Source organism: Rhipicephalus microplus, chromosome 8 (assembly GCF_043290135.1).
Source record: "Rhipicephalus microplus isolate Deutch F79 chromosome 8, USDA_Rmic, whole genome shotgun sequence".
In the NCBI taxonomy this organism is placed as follows: domain Eukaryota; kingdom Metazoa; phylum Arthropoda; class Arachnida; order Ixodida; family Ixodidae; genus Rhipicephalus; species Rhipicephalus microplus.
Genome location: NC_134707.1, coordinates 57,978,983 through 57,992,279, shown reverse-complemented (window position 1 = coordinate 57,992,279; position 13,297 = coordinate 57,978,983). Strand labels below are relative to the sequence as shown.

At 45.2% G+C, this 13,297-nt stretch overlaps 1 protein-coding gene across 2 annotated transcripts in view; it reads right to left on the bottom strand.

Annotated features, from left to right (window-relative positions):
• LOC119164509 (chromatin-remodeling ATPase INO80) overlaps nucleotides 1–13,297 on the bottom strand; it is a 109,917-nt gene that overhangs the window by 62,735 nt on the left and 33,885 nt on the right. Inside the window, exons 20-25 of one of the 2 annotated variants that reach the window (XM_037416708.2) lie at nucleotides 13,182–13,278; nucleotides 11,815–11,898; nucleotides 10,469–10,832; nucleotides 9,239–9,379; nucleotides 7,305–7,524; nucleotides 1,525–1,652 (exon numbers count right to left, since the gene is read on the bottom strand). In XM_037416708.2, the coding sequence (XP_037272605.2) occupies nucleotides 1,525–1,652; nucleotides 7,305–7,524; nucleotides 9,239–9,379; nucleotides 10,469–10,832; nucleotides 11,815–11,898; nucleotides 13,182–13,278 (1,034 nt within the window). The remainder of the gene's footprint in view (nucleotides 1–1,524; nucleotides 1,653–7,304; nucleotides 7,525–9,238; nucleotides 9,380–10,468; nucleotides 10,833–11,814; nucleotides 11,899–13,181; nucleotides 13,279–13,297) is intronic. The other variant, XM_037416709.2, reaches the window with a different exon arrangement.

Genomic DNA, 13,297 nt, shown 5'->3' with positions numbered 1-13,297 from the left:
ACATTCTGTAACGCTAAATAAAGTTTTAACCTGTTTTGCTCATTTTCTCAGAACATGGATTTTGGCCACTTCCCTTGTTTGCTTCTTCTCTAAAAGTCGACCCAGGACAGCTAGAGCTACAATTCTTTTTGCACAATGTAGCTAAATGTGCATAGAAAGCAACGCTGTAAGCAGATTTTCAATCTGCAGTTCAAAATGTTTTTTATATTAATTTAAAATTTTTTTGTTTTTGGCTAGGTGTAGACCATGAACTCATTAGTGCTGTAAATTGAGAAGTAGTTGTTCAATTTCCAATCAGCTTGCAGCGTTGCTCTCCTTCGGCTTTCTTGTATCCATATATGTGTTTAAAATGATGTTATGTTGCATAGGTAATACTTTATTGTTTCGGCAAACAATAGAATGAGAGTACTAATTACCTCTGGAAATAATTGACCTGTGTAAAATATAACTAGATAGTTAAATAAAGCTAAAAAAACTGAACAAAGCAGTGCAGTTTCATCTACTTTGGCCAAGAAATAACATATGTTATCTCTAAAAACCATGTCCCCCCTTAAGCGGTCATCAAGCTTACAGGTAACGGTGCCACCGAAAACGACACATTTCTGGAGTACACGCTGTGTGAGCAGGATGTGGAGGTGACCGGAGCAATGCCAGACGTCATTTATTATTATCTATCAATTATGCCCCCCTACTTGGTCTCTTGACCGCAGTGTACTGTAAATAATATCAATAAAATTTCAAAATACCTACCTAATATCATAAGAAACTAGCAACCCGCAAGGGGAGCATCTAAAACCATGTGCGCTGAAGCTTCAGTGATGCTGAATGCGCAGTTTTCATACTGGGGGACCCACGCACAGTGAAAAATCTGGGTGCTTAGAGCGCCCCCTTTCAAAAGAAAAAAAAAGTAAAAAATCGTGGTGTAGTAGCCGTAACGATCTTGAGAGCAGCCCAACAAGGGCGAGAAACAAAAGACCTCGTTGTGTGCAACTAGTGATTTCGTGTCCGCCCCGTGAATATTCTGCGCCGTCAACAATACTGTCATCTTGTGAAACATCACAAGGGCCTCTTTGTATGTCATACAAGCGGCGATGTTGTGAAGTGCTTAAGTGGGGACAAGGGTCTTTTTGAAGTCGACATTTTTGGAATATGCAACTATTCTTGCACTTATCTGAAAAGTTTCTAGCTTCTTGTGTCATTATTTCTGGTGCAAAATCAATTTATAACACCCCTGTGAGATGAATCTGAGTGCAAATAAATAAAGATACACTCAAACCTCGATATAACAAACATAGTTATAGCGAATTATCGGTTATAACGAAGTAAATGAAAAAAAAATGCCTTGTAGTAGATACAATGTTTGGAATGCACTTTTATAACGAATATCAAGCAATACAAGCATCTTAAATTGGTGTTCAAGCAAGGACACGAGCCCTCCAAGTCCCTTATTTAATTTACTCAGTCTCACATAACAAGGCTTAACTGCAGTGAAGGTTGGGCAAGCAATATGCAACGTAGACTCACTTCGAGGAGGTCGATCATGCGCGTCATCTGCGAGTAAATGAGAACCCGATGGCCCTCGGCCTTCAGTTTTCGCAGAAGCTGGTCCAGCACTTGGAGCTTGCCGGAGTCCGTCACCAAGGTCTCCTTATCTGCAGTTGACAAAAAAAATTATAAATTTCAAGTCAGAAACAACAGAGCACCAACTTTTCTTTCTTTAATTACGAAAGCTCCCAAGAGATAACAGTCAATTTTGGTGAGACGATTGTCTGCCGATGCCGCTATTGTCGTTGCGCACAGTGAGAAAACAAAATATCCAGGATTGAGCAAGTTCGAACCCAGGCCTTTCATGTGACAGTTGAGTATTCTACCACAAGTACACGCTGGTGCCTAGAAATCTTTCACAAAGACTGTATACAGTGAAATCTCAGTAGAACGAACCCCACATTGATGAACTTTTCAGATTGATTGATATGTGGGGTTTAACGTCCCAAAACCACCATATGATTATGAGAGACGCCGTAGTGGAGGGCTCCGGAAATTTCGACCACCTAGGGTTCTTTAACGTGCACCCAAATCTGAGTACACGGGCCTACAACATTTCCGCCTCCATCGGAAATGCAGCCGCCGCAGCCGGGATTCGATCCCGACACCTTCGGGTCAGCAGCCGAGTGCCTTAGCCGCTAGACCCCCATGGCGGGGCAACTTTTCAGATTAACGAACTTTTCGAAAATCCTGCGCCGACTGCTACTAGTATCAATGTAAAATTATTTCGCTACTACGTACTTTAGAATACCCAACTTTTCAAAATAACAAGCATTAATTTAGTTCCACGTTATATTAACAACGCCTCAGTACTAAGAACTCATGTTCTGCAATCGGTCGCGACCACCAGAGCGGTACGCAAGCAGACGACACAGCGAACGGACCCCTTGCTTCTCATAACACGCGCGAGGGCGCGATGGGAAAAAAAACAAAAGGACGACTTTCTTTTCTTTCTTTCTTTTTGTTGAAACACCGATGCTGCAGGATTGCAAGCGCCGAGGCGAGGCAAGGGCAACACGGGAGGGCAGCGTGTTTGACAACTGTATGCAAGTTTCCGCTAAGCAAGAAAGTTTGTGCTGTGAGCGTAAAAAAAAAACAAAAAAAAACACAGACTTCTTTAAAGTAAATGTGCATTTTTTGGTGTTCACTGGTGTATTTGTTTTTTCTCGTGAAAAACGAGTTCAGGGACCCATTGTTGTAAAAGTAAGTCGTTTTGGTCCGTGAAAAATAAGTATAGTTAATTCTTGGGATTTCACAATAACGACCTTTCAAAATAACAAAAAACTGCCGCAACCCCCTGAAGTTTATTATACGAGATTTCATGCCAAACAAGGAATTAGGTTAACAGGAGTAATATATGTGCTGGATGAGTATCGTATTTATTCGAATATAGGTGGCTGTTTTTTTCCCGAAAATGATGTTTATAACCAGCTATCGACTTATATTAGTGCCCAAAAAATCTTGACTCATATTCACGATCAGACCAACTAAAAGCGCCGAGCTTATGGCGTTCAACTGCCGCGCCCGCTGTTCTTCAAGGGGTTCCTGCTGCATACGCATGTTATATATACCATAAAATCTGAAATAAAGACCCCCTTCCTCTTTTCCGACTACATAAGTAATGGGTAAAAAAAGTTATTTATGCGATAGCCGCGTACCACTTTCGCGAAATGCAGCTGCTCCGCCATGTTTGATATGAAACCCATGATTTTCTTAGGTATTGGCCGTGATGTCCCTAGCCCGCTAGCCGTGCTTCCGGTACTGCCTTCCGGCGCGCAGCCGCACTGACACTAGCCAGAGGCCTCGCGTCGCCGCTTCTGGCTTTGTTCATTGTACGATCGGCATGATGGGGTGACGACAGTGAGGGTTCGCATTTGCTTTAGGCGCTGCCCTGTGCTCCCTACCGGGCTGCAGAAATTAGGCGCCTTCTTCTAACCACCACCTCCACCATTGTGTTGTGTGCGGTTGCGACGATGTCAGGTCGACAAAGCTACACAGGTGACTTCAAGTGCCAAGTGATATTGTACTTTTTGCCGAGGTCTCGAGCAATTGTGCCTTGCAGCGCGAGTTCTGTGTAAATTAGACGTTGATTAAGGGTTGGCGAAAGCAGGGGGACCGTCTGTTTGCGTGCAAATGTCGGCGTTGTGCCTTTCGCAGCCCAGCAATCGGCAGTGGTGGCAGCAAAGACGACGTTATTTGGGAAGTCGCGGATGCTTGCGAAGAATCCGATGACATCATGTTGCACATCTGACAAAATGACGGCCCCGGCAGCGATTAGGGTGCTGAGTTATGTAAATAAAGGTGTGCTACGTTTCGATTTTTCCATTTCTGAATTAAAAAAAGAAACAACGGTCGACTTATATTCAATTTTTTTTCCCCTTTCGTAGAACACTATAAGTAGTAGCGGTCGACTCATATTCGTGCCCGACCTATTTTCGAGTAAATACGGTAATACACTCAAGCCTCAACGCAACAAAGTTACACCTGCCACGAAAATACTTCGTTTTATGTGAAAATTTGTTATAAACATATACTGTATAAACATGTACTGCATCTACGACAGAGCTATTATTAATTTACTTCGTTATATCTGGGTTCGTTAGATCGAGGATCGAGTGTATAACAACCAGGTGTCACATGATGCAAATAGCATAACGAGCGTGCAGTTCAAAGCTTCCCATTCATTTAAACTCAAACCTCATTATAACGAAGTTGAAGGGGAGCCACACTTAATTCGTTATATCCATTATAACAGTTTGTGGCAATGTATGCTCAGATGGACGCACACCTATAAGCATGCTAAGAAGGAAACCGCCTCACGGCATGATATACCACTACGCGACCACGCGTGCGACGTAAAATAAACACAGTAGAATCTCATTAATTCGAACACGCTTAACTCAAACTCGCGCTGTGGTCCCATCAAAGCTATGTGTATTCCAATGAGCGAAAACTCCCTGTAATTCGTATGCGCAAGCACTTGCGGCGGTTAATTCGAACATACCGCGCTCCGAAAATGCTCTCAGCACCATGCCCAATCCTGCGGCGGCATCTTTCAATGCTGCGCGCGAAGAAGGAAAAGAAGAAAAGGAAAGAAAAGAGTGTGGCAGATTGTTTGCCCTCTCTCAAATGCCGATCTGCGATGTGCCTGTGCCATGCTTCTCCTTTTTCTGTCTCTGCCCGTAGCCACCCTTCTCCTTTCAAGGCCGCGCACACAGAGAGAGGGGAAAACAAAAAGCTGTCGTAGAAAGTTGACTCTCTCTCTAATGCCGATCTGCTTCTCTCTGCGTGGAGACGCTCCTCCTTTCTCAGTGCAGAGGGTAGCAGAGAAGACGCAGTCGTTTCCGTCGTCCTTCGAGAGTGTTGGCGCTGGACTTAGCCGCGCGCTACTACGCTTTGCAAACTGCGGGCGAAATCGATTGATTCGCTGCAAGGCAAACGTGTGCAGACGCACATCACCGATTACTTCAATTAATGACGGATGCCCTCTGATTTGTGAATAAATCTAAGTCTTCTGTAGCTTCCCCATCGTGTGTACTTAAAGGGACACTAAAGGCAACTATTGAGTCGACGTTGATTGTTGAAATGACGGTCCAGAAACACTCGTAGTGTTGCTTTTGTGCCAAGGAAGGGCCTATTTTGAAATAAAATGACGTTTCGGTGGTCCGCATCGGGTTAGCGCACTTCAAATTGCCCGCCTCAAGAAGCAGACTCACCGGATTCTCTCACGTCACTGTTGCCGTGCACAAAGTTGCCGAGCTTTACTGCGCTAGTAGCCGCAGACTGAAAGCAGCGGGAGCCACAGCAGCGACAACAGCCATTTATCAATTTCCTGCCATTGGCTTCGACACTGCTGAAGTTTTTTGTTTCAACTGCGCCCTGCTAGATGGCACCACCTGTCCCGTGTAACCACGCGAAAATTGAATTTTTTATCCACTCGCACCATTCCCCATAGTAACGTTTGGTACGTCTTTTTTCCATAATCAAACAGAAATGAACAAGACACATTTTATTGCGTCTCTTGATGGACGGAAGGTTCTTTATTTAGTGCAGTAGATCGATTACAAGTGATTCATTGTAGGCAGTCCGTCTGATTTCATTGGGATCATTTTGAGAATGTCCTACTGCGGCGCTTGTGTTCTTGTGCCTTAATTTCTCGGTAAGTAGGGCGCTACGGTTGATAATATTGTTGTTTTAATTGTTGTCATACATTGAGCTTTCACTTTGATGTAAATTGTAATTTGACTTTAGTGTCCATTCAAGTGAGAGGAAAATCGCTTTGCACCGCGGAGCCGCTTCTCAGTCATGTGACTGACTGAGCGCTTCCTAAATCCTCTCCGCTGGCTGTGGGAGGAGGCCGGCTCTCTCGGCCGCGCGTGACGTGGCTGTAAGCTCGGCGCGGGAGTTTTGAAAGAGTCGCGTCGAACGAGCGTCAAACTCCACAGAAAACGTTATACTTAACGCGAAATGGTCGTTTCTTTATAGACTATTTGATAGACTAATTTAGCTCTTATAAACATTTACCGGTCAATTTTACTTTGTTACAACGATGTTTAAAATGCATGGTTCTCAATGGAGCTTTCAAGGGGTATTTCATTTACTTTATTATATCCATTATTTTGTTATATCTCATTACGTTATAACGAGGTTTGAGTGTACAAAGGCCGAGCCTTAACTCTTAATCGTCATCAGCCGTCGTATCGAGAAATTCCACATAGTGCCTTACAGCTGTACAGCGGGTACCTCGCTTCTCCGCACAAAAATCGATGATGGTATAGTGAGTACTTTCATACTTTGCAAAATTATGACGATTCATGGCGTAGTGGGTATTTCACCACTGTACCTGCCGTAACTGCCCCAAGAGAGTTTACGACAGGTTCTAGAGAGGCTGCTTCCCCAGCTTTCACTGTGACTGCACTGCGTGTTTTGTGCAGGCTGAACATCTTTTCCTTTCTCTTAAGTCGTGTCAACTTTCATTGTGAACGATTACAAGATACGTGGCTACCAAATAACACAGATCGTTAGCCAGCATGGCTTACCCGTCCTGTCCAGCACGTGATTAAATCATCAAAATGGGTTCAGGAGTTGAGTGGCCGATGAAGAGGTGCGCACAAATAAATGACGGCGTAAGTACTTCACATATCGTTATCAATAAAAAAAAACCTTACTAAACAAAAAGCACAACCATAAAAAGAATATCTAGATACAAAACATGATGCATTAATATATTATAATCCGATGCAAGCACAATAGGATAATGTAGTCACACAAAGATATGAAATCAAGATGCTAAAAAATGCAGTGCTTGAACCACACTTCTAAGTTCAGAAAAAGAAAAAAGGCCGCTTCAGAGTAGTGGTGCCAAGCCTGAAAGTGCGAAGTTCGATGGCAAGGTTTGATTCTTTTTTTTTTCTTTTTCTTAATTTCTTCGCTGATTTGTCCATTATTTTGTTGATTGTCTATTATTGTCTATTATATTGTTGATTGTTTATGTCTTCATTGATTGTCTATTATTCTATTATTTTGTTTTCACTTTGTTTTTACTTTCTCTTTCTTCCCTCTGTTTCTTCTATTTCTCTAACTCGGTGGAGTTATTGCATCCCACGCCAGACAATTCTGTGAACGTCTGCAGAGAGTGAGGCTGAGAATGAGAAAAAGGACGAATAGAACGAATGCCAGTTGATGACGACTGTTTCTTTTCGCTCTGCACAAGCCAATGTTAATATCTATGTAGAGAGACTTGGTAAACCGTCACTCACCCGGTATTGATATGTGCGACCATCCATGGAACGGTCTCGCAGACGCAATGCCCCCTTCTGGCGGGTCCCGGGGCTCGAATCCTGGCGCTGGAGGTTCGGGGCTTATTGAGCCAGTCCGCCACCACCGCTGAGCTTCGGCGCTGCCACACGCCTGCACCCCTTTCCACCACCAGAGGGCACGGTTGGACAGGCACTCGATGTTCGAGGGCTCGGCCGTCACCTGCATGAACCCAATAGTTGAATAAATCAATCAATAAATTGTTTATGTTCAACAGCAACTGAGGGGTGGAAGAGGAGTGGGGTCTCCAGAAGAATGACTGGGGAAGAGGGCCTTTGTGGCATTGCGGCACAAAAACTTACTCTTATGGCCTGTTTGCACTAGTGACAAGCCTGCCGTAACGACACGGTACCATAGAATGCCTGCCGGCCCCGCAAGCGCTGTCCAAGCTTCGCTGGCAAGGCGATAGCGTGCACCTCCGTAAAACGTGGTTCCACTATACTAAATGTGGTTGCCATCCGCCCCGAATCTATCAAGTGACTGTCGTGTGCTATGTAGCGTGAAAATGCTGATCTGACTGTGCTTTGTAATTTTGCTTTAGATTCCTGTCCTTAAGCTTCAACAGCAAAGTATTCGTCTCAATTCGTACCTGTTTTCGAGAGCCATACTCAAACAATCGATGCTATAGGCTTAGCGAGTGGCAATGGGCCCTTTCGATATATGAGGACGTAGATCATGAGTTTCTTTGTTTTTTTTTAATCTTCCATAGCTGGCGCCACTTGCTGTGGTGCCACCTCTAGGAAACTTTATCCGCTTTTGCATAGAGCGGAATGCCTGACAGACTATACACTCTATTGACTACTAGAACCATGCCTGGCAACAACACGTACCACAGCTGCACATTCAGTGTGAAAAACCATGGGGGCCAAAAGCAAGCATGTTGAAGCGTCCCGTGGGAGACGCAGACAACGCAACACGACAATGCAGCTCCTCAGTCACTCCGCGGCTGCCCGAGATTGTTGTGAAAATGGGTCTAGGACCCATTCTCCGAACGACAAAGACCGTTCGTGCACGGCAGCCCGAGAATGGCAAAGGGCTGACGGCGAGCCGCCGTGCTGCTAGCGCGAGTGGGACGTTATTTTACTGCATGCAAAAATCAAATGTTACTTTAGGTGCCCTTCATATTGAACGTCAGAGTGAAGGTGACAGCAAATCTTAATTTGGCATGCGTGCCAGTGCAACACAGCCGAGCTAACAACTCGGGAACCTGCGCCCTTTCGAGGAAATGGGGGCGAGCAAAGCTGGATGTGTGTATGCCTCAAGTACTCTTCCATCTCTCTATCCAATTGCAGGATGCTCTCTTCCATCTCTTTTCTACCCCACATCAGTAATTAAATGTCTTCCATGCGCTTAGCAGCTTGACACTGCAGTTGCTACAAGCAACGACAGACATGCATTTTAGCCAGGCAACAATGAAATGTGGGAGCATGAAATGTTAAGTCACCTCGATAACTTCAATAATAGACGAGACAGTCTTATCAAAAACCTGCATTTTCATTTTTGGGGCTTAAAATCCCAAAACCACCATATGATTATGAGAGACGCCGTAGTGGAGGGCTCCGGAAATTTCGACCACCTGGGGTTCTTTAACGTACACCCAAATTTGAGCACACGGGCCTATGACATTTCCGCCTCCATTGGAAATGCAGCCGCCGCAGCCGGGAATCGAACCCGCGACCAGCGGGTCAGCAGCCGAGTACCTTAGCCACTAGACCACCGCGGCGGGGCATCAAAAGCCTGCAATCGAGAGAGCGTCAGTTATACAAAATGCATGTTACCAACCATCTATTGGGGCCTCGTCTTTGTACTTCTTTTTTTGTGTGCGTGTGATCACACCCACGATGCCAACCAGATTTGTGAGAAAATACAAACTCACCCGCGGCGCAACACAGGAGACAAGGAACCTAGGCAGGTCTGCAGGAAGGCACTCCCGAACCTGAACCGGTCGTGGCCGGTGCGGGAACTCTGGCAGCGGCGGAGGACTCGCTGGCGGAGGATGTGGAGGATGTGATGGCTTCTGAAATAGCATCAGCATACAAATGCACGGCCACGTTACGCCACCGCAACCGTCTAACTTGTTGAAAGGGTACACACAAGAAAGCTACAGTCCCCGAATCATGTTTCGTCGATGTGGCATTCAGTAGTGTGCCCCTTCTGACCAACGTACGCCCAACGGAAGACAAAGTGGCACTGTTCAGGTATAACAGACTGCCGAAAGTTTCACAGAGATCGTAACGCCCTTTGTTGTTTACTTATTTGTTTATTTATTTATACTTATACCTACAGCGCCCTCGTTAGGTCAAGCAGCACCAAAACAGACAGCGAGCCAAAATGAAAATGACTGCCAACACTATGGTCAAATCCTTATATAGTGAACCCAAAAAGAATCGATTACTGGATGGGGTCAAGCCAATTTCAACCATTTCATACCTGTATTAATGAGAGAAATTATATGGATACAACAAACTATATCGAATGTGGCATACATATTTCTGCATGTCACACCCAATGGCAGCGGACCGACCACTCCTGAAGCAGAGTGGTGCGCTGCTGGACCACTCTGCTTCAAGAGTGGTCCACTGCCGATGGGTACTACCAATGCGTAAGAAGCCACAGCGAAGTGCTTCGTTGTTTCCAATGAAGCACATTGTGGTTTATTCACTTTCAAATGTCCTTTCAATTTTTCTAGAGCTTAATGTAGAATCTGCTTAGGGGTCCTCTGCAACCTTTTCTTGCAATTTCATTTTGAAGTGAACCCCTTTACAAGAGGCATGCTCCAGGCAGCCATTCTGTCTTATTTGAGCTGCCTCTCATAAGCAGGGTACCTCGTATGCATTTTACTGTACACACTGGTGTCTCTGATACCCATTGCTCTCTTACATCAGTGACTCCTATAAAGTGGTTCGACTGTATTTAAAAAAAGTGGTTCGACTGTATTTAAAAAAAACATTTGCAAAGTATTTGATTTGCTCTCGAACTTCATTCGAATTCGCTTCAAACCCAGAACTTCGCTATTCCCACAGGTCCCAAATTCTCTTTGCTTCCAACGTCTTTTCCAGCCACTCATGCCACCAAAATATCCTCGTTACTACTCCCAAAAACTTACCTTAGACTGGGCTTCCGCACTCGTCGACGGTGTCGCGTGGTGCGGCGTCACCGGAGTTGCCGGCACCGTCGCCTCCGCACTGCCACTCGGAGTCAACCCGTCGCCGTGGGGGTGATGATGGTGGTGATGGTGGTGGTGGTGATGGTGGTGAGTGTGGCGAGGGCTGCGAAGCTTGCGCCGCCGCATCTCCCGGTGCGCCGTCGTCTCAGCCATGGCGTGGATGCGCTGGTCGGCAAAGCCATAACAACGCCGGTCCGCGGCAAACACCAGCCGGCTCAGCGGGCCGCCCTGTGCGAGCGAAGCGGCTCCCAGCGGGGCGTGCCGGCTCACGAGCAGGTCTTGCGGGCACACTCGTCCGCCGGAACTACAGCAAGCGAAAACGCGGGTAGAACGCCACCGCCATTACAGTATTGCGGGCTAGACTGGATAGGAGGACTACACTGGAAAAGCAGTCGACTGGGCTTCTGTAATGATACATCCCCTTTAAGACCCTCCTATACATTCAGTCCGAATGTTAATTTAACGCATAAACTACATGTCGAGGATGGATAAATATATAAAGACATTCCTGTAGTATATTCAGTGAAGACTTCAACTAAAACTTCATTAACTACCAGTTAAAGAATTTATGGAGCTCAGAAAAAAATATACATGCCTCCCAAAGAAAACGTGCTTGAATTGACCAAAGCACATTATATGATAGACTAATTTTTATTTTATTTTTTTGTACAATATACTTATGTAATGGATGTTATCAGCAGTCTCCTGCCCAGGTTTTTTGCAAAGACAAAAAACAAATTCAAAAAATTTTCCCTAGCCTGCAAATAAACACACGAGTAACCAATATATGGCATCCTTTTGTAGCCGAGTAAGAGCTTTCGAAGTTGACAATCTCAACGCATTTCCATCCACAGTTTCAGTTTGTTGTTGTTCCGCTCGTTCGTGCACCTGTTTACAAATCGCCTGCTCGGAAACCTTTGCTTTGGAAAGCACCGTGCACGCTAGCAACAGAAACGCACACTGCATCTGCCATGACCCAAAAACGCCATGTGCAGTGAACACCACAGTTGCCTGCACTGTGTAAATTATTTTTCTTGCACTGTGGTTCCAACGCTGCGTTCTCGACTACACAATGCCGTTACAGACGCTACGTACGCAGCTTGGCGTCTATAGACTACAGTACGTGCGCCGGCCACAGCTTCAAGGTGGGGGCGTTGCGGCACAAGATCCCAAATAGACGGAAGACACTGAACACTGTCTGGACGCTGCATGGAGCGGAATGTCCACATCTAAATTATTATTTTCTTATGCCGCGCTACTCCTTCACAGACGATCGAAAACCTCACCTTAAGTCCTTCTCGTCCCCGTGCCATACGTAGCGGTGATGCCGCCGCTGTGCCTCCTTCAGTTCCTTCACGATGGCTAGAAACCTGCAGGTCATGTCAATGTTCCCGACGCATCTAGCATTCGCAAAAAAGGCTTAATCTAAAAACAAATTCATGCAGAAATTGCGATACATTTTTTTTTTTCCCCACGAGAAACTGCACACAATGTGAGCTATACTTGTCGACGCTGAAAGGCTAGTCTACATTGAGCAGGACCGTGTGAAAAAAGTACATTACTGACTTTCTTTTTTTCAGGTAGTTAGCAAGCCCTTGAACAGGTACAAACAAAAGTTTTCATTTGTAACTCAATGGCGGGGATGAAACCTGGACAGGCGCCAGATTGTGCTACACTCAAACCTCATTGAAAAAACTTGGTTGCAACCAAAAATTCCTTACGAAAGCATATTTCTAACACTACAGCGGCTGCAAGACTATTCCCCATTTACTTCGTTATATCCGGGTTCGTCATATTGAGGTTTCAGTATAGCTGGTACTGCCTGATCAATAGTCCTTCTACGTCTCTTTTTTTTTTTTTCCCCGTTTCTGCAATGTAACGCTCTAGATAGGTGGGAATGAGATCGGATAGAGACAATTTCACTCATTCACTTCCTCAAATACATTCGTCTGCTGTGCGAAATAAACACAGCACACTGGAACTGTCATGTCTGCTCGGTGCGCTTCCAATGATTTCCTTCGTTTTTGTTATTTTTTTTTTCCCGTATCCCATTACAGAACCTGTGTTAAGTGCTCTCACCAGCATCTATAAACCCGTGGGTTTCACCAGGAGTCCACAGGAACCTGATAGTTTCTGCAAACACTCATTCAAACTATTTCGCAATGGCTCGTGTATAACTCCTTCTTCACCCGTACCGACATTTACATATACAGACTGCCACTAACTTAATTATGCAAGTGCAACCAATGTCATTGCTTCTTATCACTGTCACATTGCATTGTTGGCTCTAGATTATAATGCATAATTGATGAACTTTTGTTTACTTTTCCTTAAAAACTGGTTCTGTCACATGACTGCGCAACTTGTCGCCACAATGTAATGCAGAGACTTAGAGCAATTCCACGCTCACCTACCGCACCTTTCACCTTGATTACTGTCGTTGCTCGATCGTTGGCAATGAAAACAAAATGAAATGGTACTTTATGACAACAACAGCCCAGAGTTATAGACTCTGACATTTGGAAATCACAGTACGAAACGAAAGTGGCGAGGCAAGACCGAGAGGCAGCCATAAAGTGACCACAAGACAAATGAATAGAAAGGTGAGTCAGCAACAACCAAACAAAGAGGAAGGCAGTGGCCCAGCACGCACCTCTCCAGAAGGCTGCACAGCATGACCTTGGCGAGTTCCGCGGGGGAAAGGCTGACGAACCGGCAGAACGAGAAGCCGCTTGCGGGTCGTCCTTCTGCTGAGAAACATGAAAGAAA